Here is a 25,700-nt window from a genome sequence, read left to right on the forward strand (position 1 = left end):
GTGTAGCCCAATACATTTTTGTCATTGAATGAACAAGTACTGTGCTCTGTTCTCCTGTGCACTGAATTTCTGTTTATATCTTCTTGATCTGGCCTCTGCTTCCAGGTCTCCACCGCAACCCTCCTGGAATCCTACATTCCAGTCAGGATAATACCTAGTTGTCTCCAAATACCACGTATTCTCTCACTTCCTTCAATCATGCTTCTTCTTAGGCATTAAACATCCTCCTACTCCCCGTATATCTCTGCATCAAATCACCGCTCTCCTACCTGTTGTAACCTTATCCCAAATGTTTATGAATGATGTGTTCATGTTAGTGCTTGTTATTTAGTTAGTTTGGTTTACATACTTCCCTGTCCCACAAAGATGAGAGTTCCATGAAGTCAGGAACTGTATTCATAATCACATTCCCAGCACCAAGCACAACACTAGAAGTGAATCTACCCTGAAACTCTGGGGCGCCTTAGCTGCATGGGCCATTTGAAGCCTCTGTACCTTGTGCCAGGTACTTTGCTGGGTCCGAGGGACACAGAGGCCGGGGAAAGAGAGCTGATTCTTATTCGGCATTTTTAGATGTCAGGCGCTAGCACTTCAAATGAATAGAACACTGAAGGAGTATAATGTTATACATGTAATATACGCTTTTTTTCAAAGAGGGACTCCCAAATTGTAAAACTTTCAGACCTCATAAAACCTGTATCTGGCCCTGCACAGCACCTGTAATGCTGAGTGATTTCATTCTAGCCATATTTTCATGTGTAATTTAAATACAATCTCTTTCATCCATCCTTCTCTGACCCCATCCAGAAATTAATGATCTCTAGGCCGTCATAGCCCGTTTTATGTATCTTTGTTATTACTTATTATATTTTCTATTAAATTACAGTTTTATATTTTTGTCTTATTTTTTCCACTAGATTATAAATTCTATGAGGACGAGGCCTATGTTATAATAATCTTCATCAATAGCATATACTTTGAAAATAGTGTGTGCTCAATAAATATTCGCTGAATGAATATTATGGGTGACCAACAACTTTTTTATTAGTATGGTGCAAATGTTTACTTTATTGCATTTACTACAAAAACACGTGATGTATGTACCATTATTCCCATTTTATGGATGAGAAAACTGAGGCTCAGCAAGATGAAGTAAAATGACTGGTCCCATAGCTAATAAATAGAAATCCCAGTTTCAAACTTAGATGTGTGTCTGAAACCAAAGTCAGGCTCTTATCCACTGCATAGAAATAAATCATTCTTCAGGAAGTTGAATAAGATATATTTCTTGTGCTTAAAGGATTCCCACTTGGTATAGGACTCAGACATGCAATTTTTTTTTTTTTTTTTTAAGTAATGAATGCTATAATGCCCCCAAAATAAAATGCTTTGGGAACACCACCCAGAAGATGGCTAACTGTGCCTGAGAGAGTTGCTGAAGGATAAGCCACTCAGCTGGGGATGGGCATTCCAAGCAGAGGAAGACCACGTGAAAAAGCACAGAAAGACCTGGCCGTCAGGGCCACATAGGGAGTTCTGTGTGGTAGGAGAGGATGTAAGGAACAAGTGGAAAATTGAAGTTGAAAGAGTCCACGGAGCCCAAATCAGGAAGGCCTCACATGTCACACAAAAGAAAGCACAGAGGATTTCATTTCTTGGGTAGTAGAGAAGCAATGGGAGCTTTAAAGCAAGGGGATGAAATGATTGTATTTCTTGGACAGTATGAAGGAGAGATCGCAGAGTGAGGGACTATGAGGAGAAGCCTAGTCAGGCATCCCTGGCAGGTCCAGGTGGGAGACTCTGGCGTCCTGCGCCAAAGCAACAATGCTAGGATGACTGGAGAGGTGTTTCTCAGGGAAAACTGACTGCATTTGTTGGAGGATTAGAAGTGCTAGAAAATCACTGGAGAGGCCATGCAGAAGTTTCTGAGTGCAAGACTAGACAGAAACACTAACCAGATAAAGAATAAAAGAAAAAAAAAGTCTGAGGAAGATAATGAGTTCATTCTTAGGCAGTTAAACAGAACTTTGGAGCAGAGGAAACTGTGATCAGGGCTGGAGATGTAGATTAGTGAATCATCAATAGGAAAAGGATAAGAACACCCATTTATTGATTTATTAATTCATTCAACAAATACTGGGGCCCTAATATGTGCCAGGCACTGTGCTAGGTGCTAGGGGCATAAGGTGTTGCCACTCTTACAGAAATTACAGTCTAGTAGGAGATAGGCAACAAACAAATAAGATAATGTTATTATAAGGTAAGTTTCATGAGGAAGACATACGGGGGACTGGGATAGAAAATAATGGAGTAGGAGACTACTTTGGATGGAGAGATCAGACAGCACCATTTAAACTGATACTTAAAAGAAGAAACGTTGTTCTGCAAGGAAGAGTTAGAAGAAAGGAGTGAGAGGAGAAAGTAGCCAGGGATACAATTTTTAGAAACACTATTTACAAGCAAGCCAATAAGAGGATTCTTTTAAGGAAATTAAGAAGGAATAGACAGGTAAAAGAAGAAACAAAAAACTGTATACTCTTTGACAAGAGAGAAAGGAATGCTAGAACTGGGCTGTCCACTATGGTAGCCACACTATTTAAATATAAATTACTTAGAATTAAATAAAACGGAAAATTAAGTTTCTCAGTCACACTAACCACATTTCACGTGCTTAAAACATGTGTGGCTAGAGGCCACCATATTGGAAAACACAAAAATTGGAACATTTCCCTCATCACTGAAAGGTCTACTGTCAGTGCTGATATGAAGGAAAGTTTAGTGTCAAAAGCTGAAGAAAGGTCACGTTGGAAGGGAACTAAAAATAGAGCCATTCCTGTGCTATCCACTGGTCTCAAGGTTAGTCCTAAATGTATACTGAATAATCAAATGGAATATGGTTTGAGAAGTGGGAAACTCCCATTTCTGATTTTCATTAGCTAAATATAAGTAATGGTAGAGTTAGAAGGAATCAGAGTTATTTTCATTTACTGTATTGGCCATTCCCTGTATCACACAACACAGAAGTGATTGTTCAGCGAGGCTGTTTTCAAGGACACCCAGGGCTTCACGTTGGAGTCAAGACTGGGAAACAGGTTTCAGTCAAAAATTTTTTTCTGCAGTAATATGGATGTATCCAAATTAAAGTTAAGGGAAGACCTATAAAACTTGAAACCGAGATTTTTTTAGTTTAATTAATCCAAGCCATTTTCCCCATATCACACTAATTACAGAGGGTTTGAGCATTTAGTAATTAATTGAAATTTCATAATACCAAAGACCTCTATTTCAAAAGACAATTTAAATAATCTTTCATAAAATATGCTTTGCCTTTAAGAATAATATGCTGGGGCTTTTTTTTCTCTCTAATCCTATTATCAAATATTAGTTTTGCTTATACCCAGCTTTCATGTTTTCAAACAATATTTCACCAGTAATGAACCTTGAGGACAAATGATGCAACTATAAAAAATAATTGTATAATGCTTACAGTTTTCTTTAAGAAGATTACTAAAATTAATCCTTTTATAATTAACTGCTCTTTAGAAAATCAAAATGCAACAGGAAGCAAAAACCTGTCATTATGGTAGTATATATAACCTAATGGGGAATTTTTCAGTCAAAACATTATGAAGTAAAGGAAAACAAGACAGGTAATCTATTTTCTTTTGCTGGAAATGAGATGATGATTAGAAGGCATGATTATGAAAAGTGAGAGCAAGATTTAACTGCTTCCTTGTTTTTCTTTTTGAGAAATTTAGACAAAAGCAAATTGATGTGAAACATGGTTCTTAGATTATCATATTTGAAAAAAAAAAGATTATCATATTTGATACGTGACTAAACAAAAACTCCAAATATTTCAAAATCAAACTAATCAAGATTAGATTGATACTAATCTACAATTGATTTATGTTTGTACAGAGGAAATTATTTGTCTGTTTGATTTGTTTTACCAAGGATGTAATGCGTAATCTCAGATGTATAAATAATTCCCATACTTTCTCCAGAGAGTAGAGCTGAGAGAGTTTTATAAAGGATACAGACTAGATTTTGGAAGTTAAATCTAAGTCTGTATGCTACCGCCTCAACCAAAGCCCCTTGCTTTGCAGCAGGGATGTCTTTAGAGACCTTTAGAATGTTTAATTAAGCTTCTTGCAGGAAATTCGGAGGCTCTACAAACAGCACAACATGCAAACACCTTAGGCTCAGAAACAGAAGTTACTACCTGCACGGAATCTCTGCTGGGTGCAGAAACATTCAGTGCCTTCACATTATCTAAGTATAACATTTGAATTCCTTAGCTTGGCATCCTTGTTCCTTCCCAAACTGCCTCAGTCTTCTCGTTTTCCTTGACACACACCCTGCACCCCAGTCAAGCTGTGATGTGCCCTTTTCTCCAAACATCTTGCATATGCTCCCCTCTTGCTCTGGGTTCATGCCACCTACTGAAATACCTTCTACTTCCCTTTCCTCTTAACTACCGTGTTTCCCAGAAAATAAGACCTAGCCAGACAATCAGCTCTAATGCATCTTTTGGAGCAAAAATTAATATAAGACCCAGTATTTATATTATATTATATTATGTTATGTTATGTAATGTTATGTTATATTATATTACATTATATTATATAAAACCAAGTCTTATAGTAAAATAAGACCGGGTCTTATATAAATTTTTGCTCCAAAAGGCGCATTAGAGCTGATTATCCGGCTAGGTCTTATTTTCAGGGAAACACAGTAGTTTCTACCCATCTGTCAAGGTCTAGCTCAGATTCTGTCTTCTCCATGACTTAATCTTTTTTTCTTTAATGCAGAAATTTCTCACTATACATAACACTCATCTTGTACTTAATGTATGTGGCCTTGCATTGTTGGTTTATTAATTTACGTACATTTGTTTTCCAAAGGTCATAATTCCCTAAAGGAAAAAGGAGTTAGCATTTACTGAGCGCTCGCCATGTGATTCTAGTACTTTATATATTATTTCAATCCATCCTCACAAGGCCATAACATAGATATTATTGTTCACAATTTAGAGCCAGAAAAAAAAATAAGACATCCAAAAACTCCAAGTTTAGTCAGCTATTAATTGATAGGATCTATCCAGCTGCGATGTCCTAGTCTTTCCCAATATCACAGTATACCATACTATCCCCATTTAATAGAGTTTTTTATCTCCACAGTTCCAACCACAGTGTATTTAGTACATACTCACTATCTGTGTGGCAACTCTTTTGCTGAAGTCAGCCTGTTCTCTATCACATAATGTCTAGAGCATACATTGTCCTCTGTAATGCCAGATTTCTTATGCATTATCTTAACGTTGTGTCCTCATAATAACAGTTCAATAAAACCCCTTTATCCTTGTGTATCTATGTGATGTCCAATAATCTGCTTCACTGATTATTTGACTAATTGCTGAAATTAATTATTGGAGTATGAGGTACACACTGCACTAGTCTTTTAAGGTGCTAGATCACTGAGATATAAGACATCAGTCATAATCAACCAGCAGCTTTGAAGCCTTCTGTGGTTGACCTCTAAGCTACTACCTTCGGCTCTGCCCTCTCTTCACACTTGTACTAATAAATATCTTCCGATCCTGATGAAAAGTCTCTTTTATCTCCTATCGCTCTCCTTTTCCTTCACAACACTGCACCCATGAATACAGTGGCACTTATAGAGAAATAAAGCCGAGAGACCATAGACTTATAGAGAAATAAAGCCAGCAGGGAGACCATAGAGACTTATAGAGAAATAAAGCCAGCAGGGAGACCAACTGGCTCTTTACACATGACCTCAGAAGTTAACAGCCCCTTATTGGATTATCATGGTACTGGATCTGGGCCTTAGCTCGGCAGGCTCTGAAACTCAGTTGTGGTCAGTTCATCCAGGGATGATTAAGCTCATATGCCCTAATGACAAGTTATTAATTTACAACAGGAAATGTATTTGCTCTCAATAACAGAATGTGCTAATTAACACACCCACTCCCATTAGGGAAAGCACTATGGAAAACCATATTTTAATTAACAGGTGGCTTGGTGAGCTTGAACTCTGAAAGAGAGATATCAGTCAACCAGATGACCTGTATGGCTACTGTCACTGAGCTGGAATGGCCAGATAAACTCATCTCATGGGTTGTCCTGACCAACCAGCACATTCATTATCAGCGACCTGGGGCAGAACTAAAGAGCACCTCCACCAACAATGCTGGAGCTACATTGCCAGATTCTTTCTCCTAGCACCCAGAAAGATGCTCCATCTTTTCTTTTCCCAATTTATTCAGTTTTATGAATTCTGTTCCTAAAGTATAACTTCTTCCACATTCACATAGGCCTTGATTGACATGTCTTGAAGAAATAAGCCCTTTTCTCTTGCTTTAAGCCAAGGTCACATCAGATATGTATCTTTGACATCGTTGAGGAGCCTATACTTGTGTCCTTTATCCTTTTGGTTAGGATGTATCCTTTCAGGGTCCTGATTGGGGGCAGGGGACTTTGATCTAACCCCCACCTCTGGGCCCACACCATCCTATTCTCCATGCCGCTGTCAACCCTGGACACTGGAATACCAGCTCCTTGGGAACCTGCAGAAGCTCTTTAGTCCACTGCTATGCCCAGTACTTGCTTCCTTCTTGGAACTTGTATTCCACTTCATTTCCGGCCTCTGAGGATTTTTCTTATTTACTTGCAAGCTTAGCCAGTCATTTAAAAGTATTTGATAAATATTCTATTCAGAAGTTTTAGTCTCTTTGTAATGAGAAGGGTTTTTGGGACATCTGCTCTGCCAAATGGCTGGAAATAAAATCCCAAAGTATACTTTTCTTTAATACTTTTTTGTTTTCTAGATGCTTTTAGCTCATTGTCTTATCTGAATTTTGTCACTTCCCCATGAGGCAAACAAAATTCCTTGCCAAGTTATTACCCAAGCAAGGAATCGCCCCATAGAAGGCATGCCTGGGTTCTCACAAATCCCTGAAAAGGCAGAATTAGAATTCAATATAACCCCCCAACCCCTCACTTGTTTTTGTTTTTTGTTTTTTTGTTTTTTAATTCATGTAGCATATTTTGTGTGTTTGTGTGTCTCTTATAAGCTCAGCCTGTACTAATTTGCAAAATTACAAAAAAGAAAATAGAAATCCATGGTCTCTATCCTTCCAGACCATACAGATTCACCATATAGATCGATGGGTAAAGAAAGTAATTTCGAGCAGTAAAAGCAATGATAGTGGTATGATCAATGAAAGGGCAATGTGGTTTCAAAAAAGAAGTGGTCAGTTTGTCTAGAGGCAAGTGTGGACAGGGCAGCAGAAGGAAGGAAATGGCACCTGGCCTCAGTCTTGAAGGCCAAGTAGAAATCCATTAGGTAGATGAGGAAGCAGGAGAAAAGCATCATTTTTTAGTAAAGAGAACAGCCTAAGAACAGACAATCAGAAAAGGAACAACCTGCTGCGAGGAGCTGTGGTTGGCAATGTCATATAGCTGGGACACAGGATGTGAGACAGCATGGTGAAGTGAAGCGTAGGGGAGGAAGGTAAAGGTCAGATGAGGAACTTTGAATGCCACGCTTAGTTTAGACTTTATCCTGTGGGCAGCCAGATCCCTGGAAGGATTTTGAGCCAGAGAGTAACGTGGTCAGATATGTATTTTAGAAAGACAACTGCAAACATTTTCGTAGCTACATCCCAGTGCACCACATAGCCTCTCACCATGGATGTTTTGGGAGTGAACTGGAGTGACTTCACAGAACTCAGAGGTTCAAAGCTCAAGGAACACCCCACTAATGGCCAGGAGAAAGAAAGCCTTCCGGTTTAGGGAGTCGCTTCCCTTTTTGAATCCTGAACACTCTTAAGCCATGTGGTTGAAGGAGAAAGAATTAGCCCATAGCAACCTGCTCTTGAAAGCATCCCAGGTGGCTGAGAACATCTTCCAAGACTCCAGCTAAACAAGAGTGTGCTACTGCTGATCCCACAGCTGGGAGCCGGTCAGGCTGGCATCACCCCAATTGTTCAGCTTCCAAATGTTTTATAATTATAATGGCTTTTTACATCACATTAAAAGAAAAATAAAACTGCATAAAGCAGTGTAGCTATTTCATCCAGGTGAGGATAAAAAGACAAAATCTTTTTTTTTAGAGGAAGATGGGTGGCCCTTTGCTGGTGGCTACTTCAGATTGTTGCACATGGTTCTGGCTGAGCACTTGTCCCATTCCTCAGCTTCTATAAGTGTTTATTTACATTTGGCTCCTCTCTCCCCGGGTTCTGTCATCTTTGTATTCACAGTACCTGACACAAAGTAGATATTTCATAGATGCTTGTGTATGAAAAGATTGGATGGATGAATAAAATATATATTTTTAAGTGGATAGATAAGGTTTTAAAAAATTCTGATGTCACAAGAAACCAGTTTCCATCTTCTCTAAGCTCCATACTTAAAATCTAATATGAAAACTGAAATTATTAAATAATGAGTACCTATTATGTACCAGGTTTTGGAAATAAAAAGCAAATGGTATGGTCCCTGCTTTCCAGTTGATCACTGTAGTTAGAGAGAGAGACAAGAAATAAACCAACTCAGTGAAATTAGAATTATGAAGAGATCAATAGGAGAGGCACCAACCTAGCCCAGAATAGAGAGATTGAGGAAAGGGTCAGGGATGTTTTCCAGAAAATCTTGATTCTTGAGCTCTATCCTGAATAAGGAATGAGAGTTAGAATTTTGTTCCATTGTCACATGTTATGATGTAGAATCATGACTAGTAATGGACCCCTTGGTCATCTGAATTCTGGACGATGAAGGACATGGTAAATTGGAGCCCAAACCATTTCAGTAAGAAAAGTATTGCAGTTCTTTATAAATTGCTGAGGTGCCCTGATTTCTTCACTCATCAGGCATTTATCAAACACTCTTCTAGGTGTACTGGGGATACCTAGAAGTGTAAACCATGACACCACACCTTCAAGAGATTATAATTTCACTGGAGGCTACAAGTGACCTCATGTACAAAACAGTTCGTAGAAATTCAGGGTGGTGAATTTTTAGACTCAAAGTAGCCATTTGCCTAGGCAATAAATATGCAAAAGTGAGAGCTGTGGCTGAAAATATTCGGGAATGGGCCATCATGAAGAAGGAGGACCTTGAGCAGGTCTAATATAAAAGGGGGGGGGGGGGGAAAGGATACAAATGGGGAAAAATAAGATAAAAGAAAAGGCTATTCCAGATGAGAGAATTTGAAAGGGAAGGACAGAAGTGGGGCTGAGAGTGGAATACTAAATCAACTTAGTTACAGAGAATTCCCATGAGCCAAACGCCATGCTGAGCACCATGGAGGAAAGAAACGTGAAGGAGACATCAAATGAGCTGTCAAACCCCAGCAGAGCAGAACCTCCCTGGCCGCCCATAGCTGGATCCATAATAGATATGCTTGGTTTGAACTGCACCGTACCTTTATTTATTAATTTTTGAGCATTGTCAAATTAAAATTCTGGAATATTCACATAAAAATCTAGGTATCTTTAAAAATTGTAGAAGCAGGCAACAGTCGTCAGTATTCTTGCTTGGAGCAATTGTCTGGAGTTGAGCAGCAGCAGCCCTTTAGGTGGAATACATTCCCCAATTTTCTACCATCCCTACTCAGCCTGCTCCACTCATTACCTGCCCTATCCCTGTGGACTTTAGATTTTGCCATCCCTGGTTAAAAATCTAACGAAAAGGAAAGACATTTGCATATATAACTATACTTTTGGCCCTCTGTATCCACAGGTTCTGCATCCAAGGATTCAACCAACCTCACCCAGTTCCATGGATATGGAGGGTCAACTAAGGGACTTGAGCATCCATGGATTTTGGTATCTCTGGGGGGCCCTGGTATCAATACCCTGCAGATACCTAGGGATGAGTCTAATATGGAGTAGAGGGCAAAGTGAAGTTTCGATCATGATGGGAGTGAATGCATTCATTCAATAGCTACTTCCTGAGTTACTGCTACCTGTCAGGCATCTTACTACTACTGGGGAAATGCTGGTCCCTGGGTTCCTGAAGTTCCCATTCTGCTGATGGAGAAGCATGTAGGAGCAATAGGCACTGCACAATGTGATAAATGCCACAATAAAGTTATGTGGACAAGACACCGTGTGGCCCCAAGGAGCAAGCAATCATCTACCTGTACCTCGGGAGTCAGAGAAGTATCACTTGAACCGAGTTTTAGATGGCTTAAGCCAAGGAATGGCGGTATGCAGCAACATGTGAAACTCAGGAAACACAAGGAATTTGCAATGGCTGTAGTATAGGATGGGTAGAGACACTTGAGCAGGAAACTAGGAGAATCGGATTTGCATTTTAGTAGGGGCAATATGCTTGGAGCATTGAAACTAGAACCAAAAATCACTTCAAACTTGAAAGCTATCCTAACAGTCTAGGCCTGAACTGGAGTGAAGTGAGAGGTTGGGGTGGAGACCTTGACATTCAGAGAGAAAAGAGTGCAAGGCAACATGTGATGAAGTATTGAAGTATGTGTTTCAAATGATAGAAACTAAGGGCAGTTAAAGTGAATCTTTGAGTGTCAGTAATTGTGGAAACAATGTTTTATAGATATATTGCAGTGCCTTTTTAAAATTCAGGTCCTCCTCTGTCTTATATAAAATATATTTCAGTGTAATTCTTTTTATTTATATTGTGTAAGTTCTCTCTCCATTAAATGGACAAAACACTTAACTTGCAGTAAAGAGACTAGCTTTGTAAAAACAACAGTGAGATACTATGACACACCTATTAGAATGGCCAAAATCTAGAACACTGACATCACCAAATGCTGGTGAGAAATTCATTCATTGTTGGTGGGAATACAAAATGATCTAGCCACTTTGGAAGATAGTTTGTCAGTTTCTCACAAAACTAAACATATTTTTACCATATGATCCAGTAATCATGCTTCTTGGTATTTACCCAAAAGAGTTGAAAACTTATATCCTCACAAAAACCTGCACATCAATGTTTACAGCAGCTTTATTCATACATAATTGCCCAAACTGGGCAGCAACCAAGTTGTCCTTTTGTAGGTGAATGGATAAATCAACTGTGGTACATCCACACGTTGGAATATTGCTCAGTGCTAAAAAGAAATGAGCTATCAAGCCATGAAAAGACATGGAGGAACCTTAAATACCTATTACTAAATGAAAGAAGCCAATATGAAAAGGCTACATACGGTATGAGTCCAACCGTATGGCGTTCTGGAAAAGACAAAACTATGATGACAGTAAACATCAGTGATTGCCAGGGGTTGTGTGGAGAGGAGGAACAGCTGAAGCACAAGAGATTTTTTTTTTTAGGTCAGTGAAACTACTCTGTGTAATACTATAAGGATGGGTTCATGTCGATATATATTTATCCAAACCCACAGAATGTGCACCACCAAGAGTGAACCCTAATGTAAACTATGGCCTTTGGATGGTTATGATGTGTCAATGTAGGTTCAGCAGTTATAACATATGTACCATTCTGCTGGGGAATGTTGGTAATGGAGGCAGGGGACTATGTATGGATGGAGCAGGAGGTATATGGGAAATCTCTGTACCTTCTCAGTTTTCTGTGAACCTAAAATTGATCTAAAAATAAGTCTTTAAAAAGGAAGAAACTAGATTTGATGCTTACTAGCTATGTGTCTAAGCCCAACTAGCTTAGACAAGTTGACTTATCTAAGTACCAGTAAAATAAAACTTCTAACGCCTCATAGGGTTTTTATCCTGTAACAGGAAAAAATACACATGAAACACATTAAAATATACTGTTTAATGTAATTGGTTATTAGTATAAGGAATTTAAATTAGAAAAAGTAAATCATTTACAGTTTGCTTAGGACATTTTATTTGCATACCATTTTACAGATTTATTTATCCCCATTATTAAATAACCATCATGTTCCCTGTGATATAAAATCCTGTTTTTAAAAAGACATTTAAATCTCACAAGTCGAGAAAATTCCAAATAATTCGGATTAAAGACTTGTTCAGATCATTTGAATAAATGAGATCCAGGTAAAAATAAATAAAATCTACTCTCACTAAAACATATTTTATGTCCTTACAAATAAGAAGCAATAAGTCAAAATTCACTAACAAAATACTCCCAGATAGCTAGCGTAGAGAATTTATGGGGGATGATGTTTCATAATGCTCTTAAAGCTGTATTTCTGCAGAGAGTCATTTTGCATATTAAACATGTAAGGATAATCCTTCTAAAGGAATAAAGTTTTCTCCCATATTTATGCTAAAACACCATAAAGTTTTCACTTTCACCTTTTTAATAGCAGCATCAGTAAAAGAAATATTTCACTTTGTTTTTAACTTTGCAAGAAGTACGAAAGTTTCTCAGCTTTTTTGTCTGAGAAACATGAGAGACGTGAGATGATGGCGAACAGGGGAATAAATGCTCCATCTAAGAAGGACCATGCTCTAACCAATTGTTGCTATGCAGCAAGATTGAGAGGCAGTGTTGATAGAATGTCTGATTCGATGTGAAGTCGTAAATCCGCATTTTATGCAAATTTTTCTAATTTTAAACATGAGTGACTAATTCAAACATTTGTAAACACTGTGGGTCAAATTAAGCCTTCAGCTTGCTGATTTGCAATGTCTGGAATATATTATGCTCTAGACTGAGATTTTGAGTCAGAAAATTTGTGTACTAATCTTGCTTTTGCAACTTACTAAATAATAAAATCTTGGGGGAGCAGTCTCATTTCACTAATCTAAAAAGTTGTCACAATAATTTCTTCATCGGGTTGTTTCTTTTTCTTAAGATTGTGTATGAAAATTTTCAAACATGAGTAAAAGCTTGAAGAACTTTATTATGAACGCCCATATACTCTCCCCCTACATTTCACTATTAGCATGTTACTACACTTGCTCTGCAGGATACCTATCCATCTATCCAGTCATCAACTCATCTTACTTCTGGATTGGTTTCAGAGTAGTTTCAGCCATCAGTATACCTCCTGCATTGGAAGGTTTGGAGGAATAAATGGAATGATGCACAGAAAGCATTGAGCACAATATTTAGATACACATTAGAGTCGTAATAGCCCCTTCCCTACATCTGTGTTTATTACGTGTAGCTTGAATGTCACTGGACCCACTAAGAGTGTGTGTTTTATACATGGAAAAAGGAAGATTTCTACAACTTTTTCATCAAAATCCTGTTGGCCTCTATCTTCAAATTATGTCCAGAACCTGGACTTCTGGGTCCAGCCAAAATAGAGTATCCCATTCCTCTCTAATCCTCCCTCTTAAGAAATAACAAAACAACAATAGCAACAACACTTTAGACATAATAAAGGAAGCAAACATAGGAAGATTCTAAATGTTGTAAAGAAGAAAGCTTGGAGAGGAGTGACACTGCAATGAGTTCCCTGGATTTTCATTTCCCATATATCCTGGATGGGGCACTGGAGATGCCTACATCCTGGAACCACCAATACAGACAAGAAAAAGCCTCAAGAAAAGCCTATCCCCCTGCCCCAACACACAGGCACCCCATAACCAAAGAACTGGGAAAAGGGTGGGCTAATAGAAATGGGAATCTTTTGATAATATTGGGCCTTCTCTAGCCTATCACCAAAGGAAAAAGCATCCCCTCACCCTTGAGGTACCAATGGATTGTGCAGTAGCTAGACTTCTGACCCCACAAGGGACAGCCAAGAGATGCGATTACGAGATGGCCCTCCATTTCCTTCCCTGGGCTGGTGTTAGAGGGCAAAATAGGAAGTGGATTTCTACCCCCATCAGGCAGCAAAGAGGTAGAATCAGGTGATGTGAGGATGTTTCTGGATGAAGTTAACATCTGAGTCAGTATACTGAGGAAAGCTGATTGCCCTCGCTAATATGGACAGCCCCATCCAACCCGCTGAAGGCCTGAATAAAACAACGACAACAACAAAAGCCTAGTAAGAAAGAATTCTTTCTCTCTTTCTGACTGTCTTTGAGCTGGGACATTGGTCTTCTCCTGCCAGACTCAGGTATGACCTGAAAGTGACACCACCAGCTCTCCTGAGTCTCCAGCGTGCCAACTGTAAATCCTGAGACTTCTTAGAAGCCATGATTGCATGAGCCAATGCCTCAGAATGAAATTCCTTTATATCTCCTATTGGTTCTGTTTCTCTGGAAAACCCTGACTAATGTAGTCCTACTAACACAAGCAACTGAATTCTGCTAACAACCTCAATAAATGTGGAAGCATGTTTTTTCCCCAGAGCTTCCCAATAAAGCTTGGTCTGGCTGACATGGATTTAAGCCTTGTGAAATTCTAGGCGGCCGACCTGGACAAGCCCACCCAGATTTCTGACCTATGGAAATGTGAGATAATCAGTGTTGTTTTAAGCTACTAAGTTTGTGGTAATTGTTACTCATCAATAGAAAACTAATACACTTCATCTTCTACCAATCTCCTTCCTTCGTCTACTCAGTTCAGCCACACTGGCCTCCTAGCTCTTCCTTGACGGCCCCGGGCATCCTCCCGCATCACAGCCTCTGCATTGGCTGTTCCTGCTGGCCTGAATGCTCTTCCTATCGATACCCACATGACTCATTTCCTCACCTCTTCAGCCTTTCTTTAAATACCACTTTCTCAATCCTATCCAGGCCTCTCGCGGCCACAACCTGTCCATCTTACACTGTTCTGCCTTTTCTTTTTCTCCAAAATGTTTATTGCCTTCTAACATACAAGATAGCAAACGATGTATTGTACCTATTGCTTATTAGTGGTCTATCCCCATTAGAATGTCAGCCTATAAGGGCAGGGATATTTGTTTGCTTACAAACTTTCTGAGCACCTGGAACATTCCCTGGCATACTAGATACTTACAAAGTATTTGTAGAATAAAATGAATTAACTCTATGTCAAGTTACCTTTTAATGCATCATATTGTAACATAAAAAAACTGTGATGTGCATTTTACACCCTTCCTCATAATAATGCTAAATATAGATATAATACATCTCTGTGCATGGAAATGTAATAACAAATGACAGGCTCTTTCTGTAGTCATTAGTAAAAAATATTATGTTGGATGATCCTTTGCCATTACTCTACTAAGAGCAGGAAAATAGAAAAGGAACTTTAATGATCGGAACTGTGATATTTGGGAGAGGAGGTTCGGTGATACAGAAGGTACATTGGTCAAACGTAAGGCTTGCAGAATACATGTCTTAAAGCTACTGATACAGAAAATTGAACTAGATGCCCTCTAAGATCTCTTAAAATCCTGTATTCCATAAATTTCTGGCATCTCCACAAGCTCAGTTTACTATTGGCTCAAGATTTGATCTCGCATCTTTTTACTGATGACCCTCAAATCTGCACTTGCAGTCTTAAGGAGCCAAAGCCCTATCTTTTGTCTCCAGCTGCTTCCAAACATCTCTACGTGGATGATCCACTGTTACCTAAAGCGGAGCACATCAAAATCATACTCCTTCTCCTGCCCTGGATTCCACTCCCTCCCGCATTTGATGAGTTACTTAGACGTTCTTCAGTCCCTCCGCCTTCAATGCCTGAGTCCTCTGGACCCACTGTTTCTCCCTTAAAGTGTCCTCTCTCAGGTTGTGTTTTCATTACCACTGCTGTCACCCTTGTTCGGGCTGTCACTCCCTCAGACTCAGATTTCTTGGTCAGCATCCTTCCTGATTTTCCTGGCTCCTGTCACATCTGTGCTTTCGTCTCCATCAATCCTAGATATGACAATTGCTTAATCTTTCTAAAATGGATTTAAATATTCTTAGGGCCTCATAGTCTTCCAATGAGTCCCCACTACCTAGTGAGCAAATTTTAATTAACAGTCAATCAAATCCTCAGGCTGGCCTGTAAGATCTTTTACGGTCTAGTCTATTCAATCTCGTTTCTTATCCCCCAAATTCTCTCCGGCTTTTTGGATACATCCATCCTACCGAGTACTGTCATGGTGCTAAATGCAAGAAGAGATGTTTTAAACAAAGGAAAAGTGGAAGTAAGGCTAGGTTAAGAAAATGTTTTGGAATTAAGGAATGACTTTGCATGATGTGTTGGCATTTGTTACAGTAAGGAACTCAGCATATTCTCTGATAGTAGCATCTTTGTTAATGTGCAAACGTATCTTACTGCAAGGAGCGATTTTCATAGGTAGTGAATTGCTGGTATCGTATATCCCAATGAAAGTTAAAGCAATCTAAATCTTGAGTGGGTCGCCCTGTGACCTGTGTTCTCTGCTTGTTTCTGCAGGGAGCCCCGCAAGGTGGTTCTACACAAAGGCTCTACGGGCCTGGGCTTCAACATCGTGGGCGGGGAAGACGGAGAAGGGATTTTTGTATCCTTCATTCTGGCTGGTGGACCAGCAGACCTGAGTGGGGAGCTCCAGAGAGGAGACCAGATCCTATCCGTGAGTATCTCTCCTTGATCTCCATTCCCTCCATGTCTGACACCATTCAGGAAAAAGTCATATTCAGATAGGACTCCAAAAGCACCTTAATTCCAAAGGAAAAATGATGAGAGCTTTATGGCTTTGGGTGTGTGTTACAGTTTAAATGGTGTTCAGGTGCTTGATGTTTGTTACTTCCTCACACACAGGTTAAGGTGCTAGCCTTTTCATTTAGATTTTCTGAGACATATTTACATCCAATAAAACATTGAGAAACATGCCTCTTTAAGGTATATTACTTATTTTTTAATGCAAATTAGTTTCCAAATCCATGATTCTATTCTAAAAACTGCACCTTTATAATTGTCTAGTTTGTTGCACACAACTATGTAAGAAAATACATAACATAATGCTATACATATTGGGTGATGTTGACAAATGGTAGCAGTATCACCATTTACCTAAGAATTACCAGCAACAAGTTATTAAGCATTTATTATTTCCCTAGAATTTTATAAAAGTAATTTTTAATTCTCACAATCACTCTGAAAGGCATTGCCCCATCTTCAGATGGAGACCATAAGGTTCAGAGAGGTTTAATAACTTGCCCAAGTTTACCTAACTAGAGAGAGTCAGAACTGGGATTTAAATAATTCAGTTTAATGCCCATCACATCTTCCCTCCCTCCTTTCTCTCTTCACTCCTCTATTTCTTCTCTCCCTCCTACTCTTCATCCCTTCCTTGTATCTTTCCTTTTTTCCTCCTTTCTTCCCCAGTTTCTGTTTTTTATTCAAATATTTATTGATGGCTTCTTCGTACTACACCAAGCTCAGGTCGTTATAGCCTGGGAGACTGACTGCAAAATTCTATCTAAAACATACTCACTTCATTATCTTCATCCTCATCCTCATCCTGGCTCAAAATCGGCAGCCCATCCCCTCTGTCATTTTACCACAGTCCACATTCACAGTGTCTTAGCATTTTCCCAGACACAAAGCACTTTCGCATGCATTTATTTGGGGGATCTTAAAGGAAATTCTAAGTGTCAGGATAGATTATTGTTACTCTCACTTTCCACATCAGGGAAAGAGGATTCAGAAAGGCTAACTGATTTGCCCCACGTTTCACAGCTGCTGAATATGATGTTGGACTCAAAACCAGGTCTCCAGACCCCAAATCAATGCTCTTTCTCCTCTCTTTGAAACCTGGCTGGTCTCATTCAGCGCCTTCTCAATGCGCACTGCTCCATGTGCACACCACACTCAGGAGCACACAGCATTAGGAAGAGCTCATATTTACAGGGCACTTTTGAGTCAGTCACTATTATAACTAATTTAATCTTATAGCAACCCCATGCCTTATTATGCTCATTTTAAGGATGAGGAAACTGAGGCACAGAGATGACATTAGACATTTTAACTCCATGTAAATGAGAAGTCCATTAAGCCATAGGTTTTATTTGTTCTAACCTCTATGCATGCGGTAGAAAAAGGGATGAGCTGATCATGTTCTCATCTAGACCCACAAGTATTTCTACTTTCAAAAGTAGGTATATCTATTTAAATATTACTGCCAGGACCACCTAGTAAGTAAGGCAGCCAATCGGAATTATAGCCTTCTTAGAGGTTACAATTCACCGAATGTGATAATCTCTGAAGTTCAGACATAATATATTTTATACGTAAAACATTTGCAAGGATAGTTCAATGATTAAACTATGATCTGCTTTTTGCAATTGAAAAGGAAGAGGGAATATTTCTGCTTTTTAGCTTGTGAAAAATTATTTAAACTGTGGCTAGAAAGAAGCTAGTTTCAAGGCTCAGTATTGGAATTTCATTGGTTAACACTGCGAGAAAATAATAAACAGGCTTGAGAAGCTCAAATATTACAATATGGAAAGAAAAATGACAGAGCAGAATTAATGACAATGTAATATGGAGGAAAAATATTCTACATCCATAGCTTACACTGCACACATCAGGACAAGCTGTACAGTCTGGGAAAACACAAGAACAAAAACAAAATTGTAAACAATAATTAAATAAAAAATCAATACATATTACTAGGTCATGTAAGATTAATTTGCAAATCAGCTATGCTAACATTAACAGTATATTTAGAGACGAAAAATAGAATTCCCAGGGAAATGAAGTAGAGGGTAGATCTCTGCTCTCTACTGTTCTTCATAGAAGAGACTTGTATAATAAACAATTACCTTTCTGAACAGGGGCATAATGTCCACACAGCCTTTAGAATGTTCCTAGATAATTTATTTTATTAATGGCTTACTGTGTGCCAGATTCTGTACTAGGGCATGAAATCTTAAAGATGAATGAGATACATATCCTGTGCTCAGGAGGTTCAGAGCCTAAAAGCAGGTATATAACTATAACTAATATGTGTGTGAGTGCATAGATATAGAAATAGATATAGATGTATGTGATATAGATGGCATACTGAGGAAAGAGAGGAGACAAACACTTAGAATAGAATGTGTCCTATTGTAAGTAATCAGTGCTGCTATTACTACTAACAACTCTGCATTAAGAATGTGTCTTAAAAAAAAAGTGTCTGTTTTTTAAAGAGTATAACCGTGTAGAAGGAAGGCCTCTTTCAGTTAGTTTGAGCCATTCGTTCTTTGGGACAGGGTTTGGACTGGATCAGCATTTTCCAAAGTGTGTTTCACAGTACACTGGAACAGTAGGGTTGTACTAGGTTGCTGAGAGAAAACATCTCCTTACCAGTGTGCGTTGGGAATCTCCTTAGACGCAGATAAGTACATGGTTTCTCCCAAACATATTTGATCACCAAACCCTTACATAAGAGCCCCTCGCAGGACACCAGTAGTGGGAAAAGCTTGAGTAGATATTTTTATAATTCCCATAGACTGTTTTCCTACAAGATAATCATACTTTCCTGTAAAGAAAAGACAACAGCTGTTTACTATGTTTTAAGATTATGGGTGCCATCTAGTGTTTATGCATTGTCTAAACACATTGCATGGCCACCTGAAGATACAGGATTCCAGAACTCCTTTGTAGATATTTATCTTCCACTTCCCTCTTCCCACCAGAGGTACAGAACTAAAGTACTTAAGATGCTGAAAGATAAAGAAATCACCCCTTGAGGCTACGTCCCATACACTATAGTGAGTGATCTTTTTTGTCGAAATTCTCTTTTATGGATTCTATTTTGCAGGCATTTGTTGCAGGAAGTCTTATCCAATAATTGAACCCTCTTCTAGAGGTATTTGTAGAGGAGAATTTAGGGCATTCAGCATGTAATCACATTAACTAGTTCAGTAGTGTCCTTAGGCATTCTTCCTGCAGAGGGAAAGATAGAAATGCTTCTGTTATTATTTGTTTCAATGTTTTGTTATGAAAAAGTGTGGAGCAGAGCACCTAGAAGTAATACCCCCATGAAGAGATTCTTTCCTGTCTCTCCAAGCAATTTAGTTTTCTCATTCCTTGAGTCTAAAATGGATCACCCCAGCTGACCTCGCTAACTCCAAAGCTCACTCTTAATGGACTGGAAACATTTCACTGTGTTCCAAGATACTTGTTTGGGAATATGTGTTGCCAGAAGTGAAATGGTGTGGCTGTTGAGGTGAAGGGACAATGGGTAATTGTGAATTTTTAAGTTGAAATGACATTGTGGATTTAAAAAGAGTAAAAATGAGTCACAGCTCACCTGGGTGTTTGATTATTTCTCAGGGTACCTAGCTATCTTCATGTTTAGAGCCATGCAGAAGGGAAGGACTTTGCCAGATCCTTATTGTCAAGTGATTCAAACAGAATTTCAGCACTGTGTATACTGTTCACCATCCTGGAGTGCTGATAAAGTCACCCTTATATTGTTATCTCAAATGACAAGTCTAAGGTTCTTCTAGTGACATTCCTGAAATCCCCATGCCCCTTGGGGGAAAAAAATAAGTCTCAAATGATGTCTTTGATTTCCTAAAGTGTTCCTCTTAAGAGCTTACAAAATCTACCCTTCCAGTGACCGTACCATATGGGCCACGTCCTTCCTCTTAGGCTCTGGCCCCCAGACCCATGGAGGAGCCTTGCTTTCAGTTTTCAGTGCTTGAGGGTTTCTGCCTAAGGGACTAATTCTCGGTGTTCCTGTAACCGGCACTTCCTGAGATATCAGAGGAGCTCTGAGGCCTGTGCCGAGGTGGGAACAAGAGCCATCTCCCCAGCTCTGTGCTGCTTTGCTCCCTTGTTTCCAAAAGCACAACAGTTTAAACTAGAAGTCCCACCTAAGCAGCATCTTCAACTTCTGTCCTCTCATCCTCAACACTTGGAGTCACCCGAACTCCAGCAAAACATCCACTCTTCCCTCGGGAATAAGCACCAGCCCCAGGTCTGGTCACCCATGACCAGGAGAGCATTTTTTATGGTTGAGCTCCGCCTGCTCCACCTCCTCACCCCGCCTCCACCAAAAGAAAAGATGTGTATCAAGACTCAGAAACCAACACTAGCTTAAACACAACAGTATGTATTTCTAAACGGGAATGATTCAACATGTGCATTTGGGTTAAGGGCGACTTCACAGCTTCTCCCGAGAAAATAGGGAGACCTTCTGCAGGCATAGTAGAAAACCAAAATTAACATTTATGTTTTCTAGTTGCCTTCCTTAAGTCCTGCTTAGTCTGTATGTCACTAACATTATATACCACATCTTGTACCGATGCAGCAAAAATAGTACATTGGGAAACATGAAATTAAAGTCGGAACTCTAGGTAACCCACAGGATAACCACTTAAGAACTCAGCTTTAAGTAGACTTCAATAGCCTGAAATTCAGTTTTATGATACAAGTTTATGATACTAATATTCTCAAATTAGTATTTCTACGAATGTGTTCTATATAATACCATATCTGTGAAATGTTCCTTCAAAAGCAGCTCATGATCAAATAAAGGATCATAAAGAAATGCTCTGAAAGCATTTTTTAACATTATTTAACTGGAAAATCTTTTTTTTTTTTTACCCTGGAATATTAATTACTATCTAATGGAACATATTTTTAGAAATTCTGCTTTAAACGAATCTCCAGAAAAACTCATGCAGATATTTCATTTGGGAGCAGTAATATTTTCACATTAAAATCTTATTTGCAGAGCCCAGGGGGTGGGTGGAGAGAATGTAACCCAAATACCTAAGACCGGAGAACTATCCTCCTCAATCTGGAAAGCTCTTCCTGAAGCAGATGTGCAACTTCAGGAGGCGAAGGAGCCTTAGATAAGGGATGTTCTTTGTATACAATTTATTAACCTGGTTGCATAAAACCAATCCGCAGATATTTCCTAGGCGTCGACTAAGTGCCAAAAACTGCTAGGCACTGATGATACAACAAGAAAAAATAATAGTATGTCCTTAGTGAACATAGAGCCTCATGAGGGGAGACAAGCACACAAACTGATTATTTCCAATACAGCATGGAAACTGCTAATGGTCAGCTCTGCAGACAATATTGGCACAAAAGAGAGGCTCTCCTTAGCCCAGCCTGGGAAGGTGGCAGGGCTTCCGGAAGAGAAGCTCCCCCACAAGGAGGGCCCCGGGTTAGCAAGAACAGTGGAGAATGAGGGGTGAAATGCCTGTTACCTCCTGCGTATGCGCTGAGTGTTGTGCCTGGTACCGCACTACAATGTCAAGCAGTCCTAACAACAACCTGGTTGGGTTGAAGGCTCAGAGAAATTCCATAATTTTCCTAAGATCACACACATAATCAGGAATGACAGCGGTATTTGAGCCACTATTGTTCCTGATTTTAAAGCCAGGATTTTCTGCTTTAAGAAAGAAAATGGAGTGTGACGGTTTGCTGATGTCTGAGTCTATCCGCACTCTAAGTCCAGTTAGTGAGAAAATCAGAAATGCCTGAAATAATGGAACATTTACAAAGAGACCACCACAGAAAGCCATTATACACACAGACTCTAAGATTGAAGTGACTTAGAAGCAATATCTAGATCCTCTGAAGCGTCTCCTGATGGCAAGGGCTGTGTCTCATTCATCTCTGATTAACACAGAACCCAGCTACTAAGCAAATGTTGAATGAATGAATGAATGAATGAATGAATGAATGAATGAATGAATGAGACATCCTTGCCCACTTCTCTGAAGGCAGCTAGGAATCCGAGGACTCCTGTTAGTTGTATTCACCTGGACCTTTGACCCAAAGGGTCCCTTCTGTCCTGAAGATTCACAATGTCTTATAGATTTTAGCTTTCTGGCCATCAGAATATATTTTCAAAATCAGACAGATTCTTTCCTAATTGGCTAGTAGGAATTCCCCATAGATCATACTACTAAATCCATGATGCTTGTTTAAAATCTGTCAATAATATATACTCTTCTTCGAAAAAGATGTTTAGATAATTAGGAGTTCCTACTCAAGCTTCAAAAAATAACACTTGGTCCTAAGCCTTCTCTACATGAACATTGAAAATGAGCTATGACAGCTGAGCCCTGATAAAGGGGAAGCCTTGCAGAGAGCTCTCAATATGTAAGGAAGGAATGATCGATCCTCAACTAAAAGTGGACCGACTTTTGGTTCCAATTTGTTGTTGCCTCGGACTAACCTCTTTTGCTGGCTAATCCCTAATAACCCTTACATTTGCATCACCATTTCTATTCAAGTCCCTTCCTGGGCACATTATCTCATTTGACCCTTGTAGCATCCCTTCAGGATGGCTAGAAAAATGATCACTTTGCCATTTTATACAGTAGGAGACTGAAGCGTTCACTGGTTTTCTCACTCGGAGCCAGTAGATCCAAGCTGAGGCCTCCTTCTGTCACAACCAGCTTCCTTCCCTGTAATGCTAACTACTTTAACGGGCGCTCGGACAGTGAATTGGGCTGCTGGAGTTCTGGACTCCAGACAAACAGACATAGCTCTGGATGACTTAAATGGAAAAGGAATTTATTGGAAAAATAATAGATAGCTCACTGGATCTTCAGGTAGGCTCGGAAACCAGGCTCAGAGGCCAGAAGGAAATCCCACAGAAGGACAGACTGTGAAGGACGGGGCTCCTGAGGCCATAACTATTGTCCACTTATGACCAGGTCACACTTCTGGAGGAGCTGTGGGAAAACCTCTCTCTCCACACGCGTTACACCTCATGTGGGAACTTTAAGTTCCCAGGAGGAACATGTGTGTGGCCTGTCCATGCTATGGCTGCCAAGGCGTGGGGAAAGGGAGTGTCTGCCCCCTGTAGCTTCTCGGTGGGGAGGGAGGGAGGTAAAGCTGTGCCTCCTTCCTACCTTGGAGTGGCCCAAAATAAGAAGATTATTTGGACACTGAATCGTAAATGATAAATGTCCACGAGAGCTCATTTGGTTCGTTGAGTTTATTTCGGGAATTTTTTTAGATCTAGAATCTTGAGAACCATAACTGCTTTTGAAACACTAGAAATTATTTCAGGGGAGTAGCCTTCATTGGGAGGGGCAGAGGCCTGGTTTTGGGCAGCCGGCAGTGCCTTCCCGAACACTGCTCACCCAAGTATGTCACAAGAGATTCAGGTCAGGACAAAAATACCAACTTTGACAATGTCTATGGACCATGCATGAAGACTTCATTTCTAATGATGATGGTTTTCTATTTCCAGCACTTTCGGCCCCAAAGTAGTTAAAAATGTCTTTCTGAGGTAAAGGTATTTACAAATCAATGAACTTTGTCTGGAAAAGTCTTTGTAGCTCTACTAAACAGCCATAGACACTCTCTAACAAAGAAATAAATGGACCATCAGTTATTTTGAGGTGAATTCACATTTTGATCTTTAAGAGAGATGAGGAGCAGGTCAAATGGGGTGTGGTCTCCAGTTCTATTATTTTTACTTTTGTAAAAATATATGAAACTATAGAGAAAATATATATAGAAAAATATAGAAAAGATATTGTCCTACCTTGGATAAGACATTGAACAAGGGCTAGAGATATAGTGGCAAATATAATAGGTGCCGTCATCACCCTCGTAGAGTTTGCAAATTTGAGTTCTGAGTGTGCTACCAAAGGGGAGCCACAGGTGCTGGGGAAGACGACTAGGGGAACTTGACCCAGACTGGGGGACCAGAAAGATATCCCTGAAGAAGTGATGTCTTACCTCAGGCTTAAAAGATGTATAAAGTATGTAAAAAATAAATAAATAAATAAATTATATATATATTAAAGTATACACACCAGGCCAGGTGACAGGGCCAGAGAGGAAAAGTGAAGCAGGAGACCAGCACGTCTGGTGGCCCAGAAAGCAGGGAGAGTACACCATGTGTAAGGTGATTAGGATAGAGAGAGTGAGGGGAAGTTTGGGGAGAGGTGAGATTAATGAGGAAAGAGGCACATCATACATCTTCTAAGGCCTTAAAAGGGAATGGGGATAAAAGGACAGCAGGAACTTGTGGTAGGGTTTTAACTAGGATAAAGGTTGTGGTCACCAATTCCAACATGGAGTTGGGGGCGGCAGGGAGGGCCTTCCCACACCAACAATCAATTCTCCGGCACCAGCTGGGTGTCTTATAATTCAACTCCGTTCTGACTCTGTTGACCCAGAGCTAGCATCAGATCTCACAGGTTAAGGGCTCAGTCTTGCAGGACTGCCCAACCACCACTCCCCAGGCCACTTCAGAGGACAGTCCCAAGTTCAGGTTATCATCTGGGCTTCTCATCACCCCGGTGTAGATCGGAGCAACCCCCTCCTTTGGTTCACAGAACTCAGAGAAACATTTGACTGACTAGATCACTGTTTATTATAAAAGGATATAATTCAGAAACAGCCAGATGAACGAGATCCATTGGACGAAGTATGAGGAAAGGGTGTGGGGCGTCCGTGCTCTCTCCAGGAGTGCCACTCTTCTAGCATGTCCACATTTTCATGAACCAAGAAGCTTTCTGAACCCTGTCCTTAGGATTTGTATAGAGGCTTCATTACACAGACATGATTGAACTCAATCTCCAGCCCCCTTCCTCTGCCAGGAAGCCTGGGGCTTGGGGCTGAAAGTTCCAAGCCCCTAATCACAGGGTTGGTTCTCTTGGCAACCAGGCCCCATTCTCAGGTTTGTTCCAAAAGTTAGATCATTAATATAAAACATGACACCTTTATCACTCAAAGGTCTTAGGAGTTCTGTGCTAGAAATGGAAACAAAGACCAAATGTATATTTCTTATTATAAATCATAACATCACACAGGGGAATAGCATGATCAGAGTTGATAGAATTTGTCAGGTTTGTGTGAAAGATGAAAAAAAAAAAAATACTGACTTTGAAATCAGGCAGATTTAGGGTCCAGGTCTAGCTTTACCTTTTACTGGGCGGTCTTGGT

General features: G+C 39.7%; 1 protein-coding gene across 19 annotated transcripts in view; it reads left to right on the forward strand.

Moving 5' to 3' along the window:
* The window catches only part of DLG2 (discs large MAGUK scaffold protein 2), a 1,902,684-nt gene that overhangs the window by 1,540,976 nt on the left and 336,008 nt on the right, over nt 1–25,700 (forward strand). For 18 of the 19 annotated variants that reach the window (XM_074335659.1, XM_074335660.1, XM_074335661.1 and 15 more), the window contains one exon: nt 16,251–16,407. In XM_074335659.1, the coding sequence (XP_074191760.1) occupies nt 16,251–16,407 (157 nt within the window). Of the gene's footprint in view, nt 1–9,764; nt 9,851–16,250; nt 16,408–25,700 lie in introns of all 19 variants that reach the window. The other variant, XM_074335677.1, reaches the window with a different exon arrangement.

Source organism: Rhinolophus sinicus, linkage group LG06, assembly GCF_036562045.2.
Source record: "Rhinolophus sinicus isolate RSC01 linkage group LG06, ASM3656204v1, whole genome shotgun sequence".
NCBI classification, from domain to species: domain Eukaryota; kingdom Metazoa; phylum Chordata; class Mammalia; order Chiroptera; family Rhinolophidae; genus Rhinolophus; species Rhinolophus sinicus.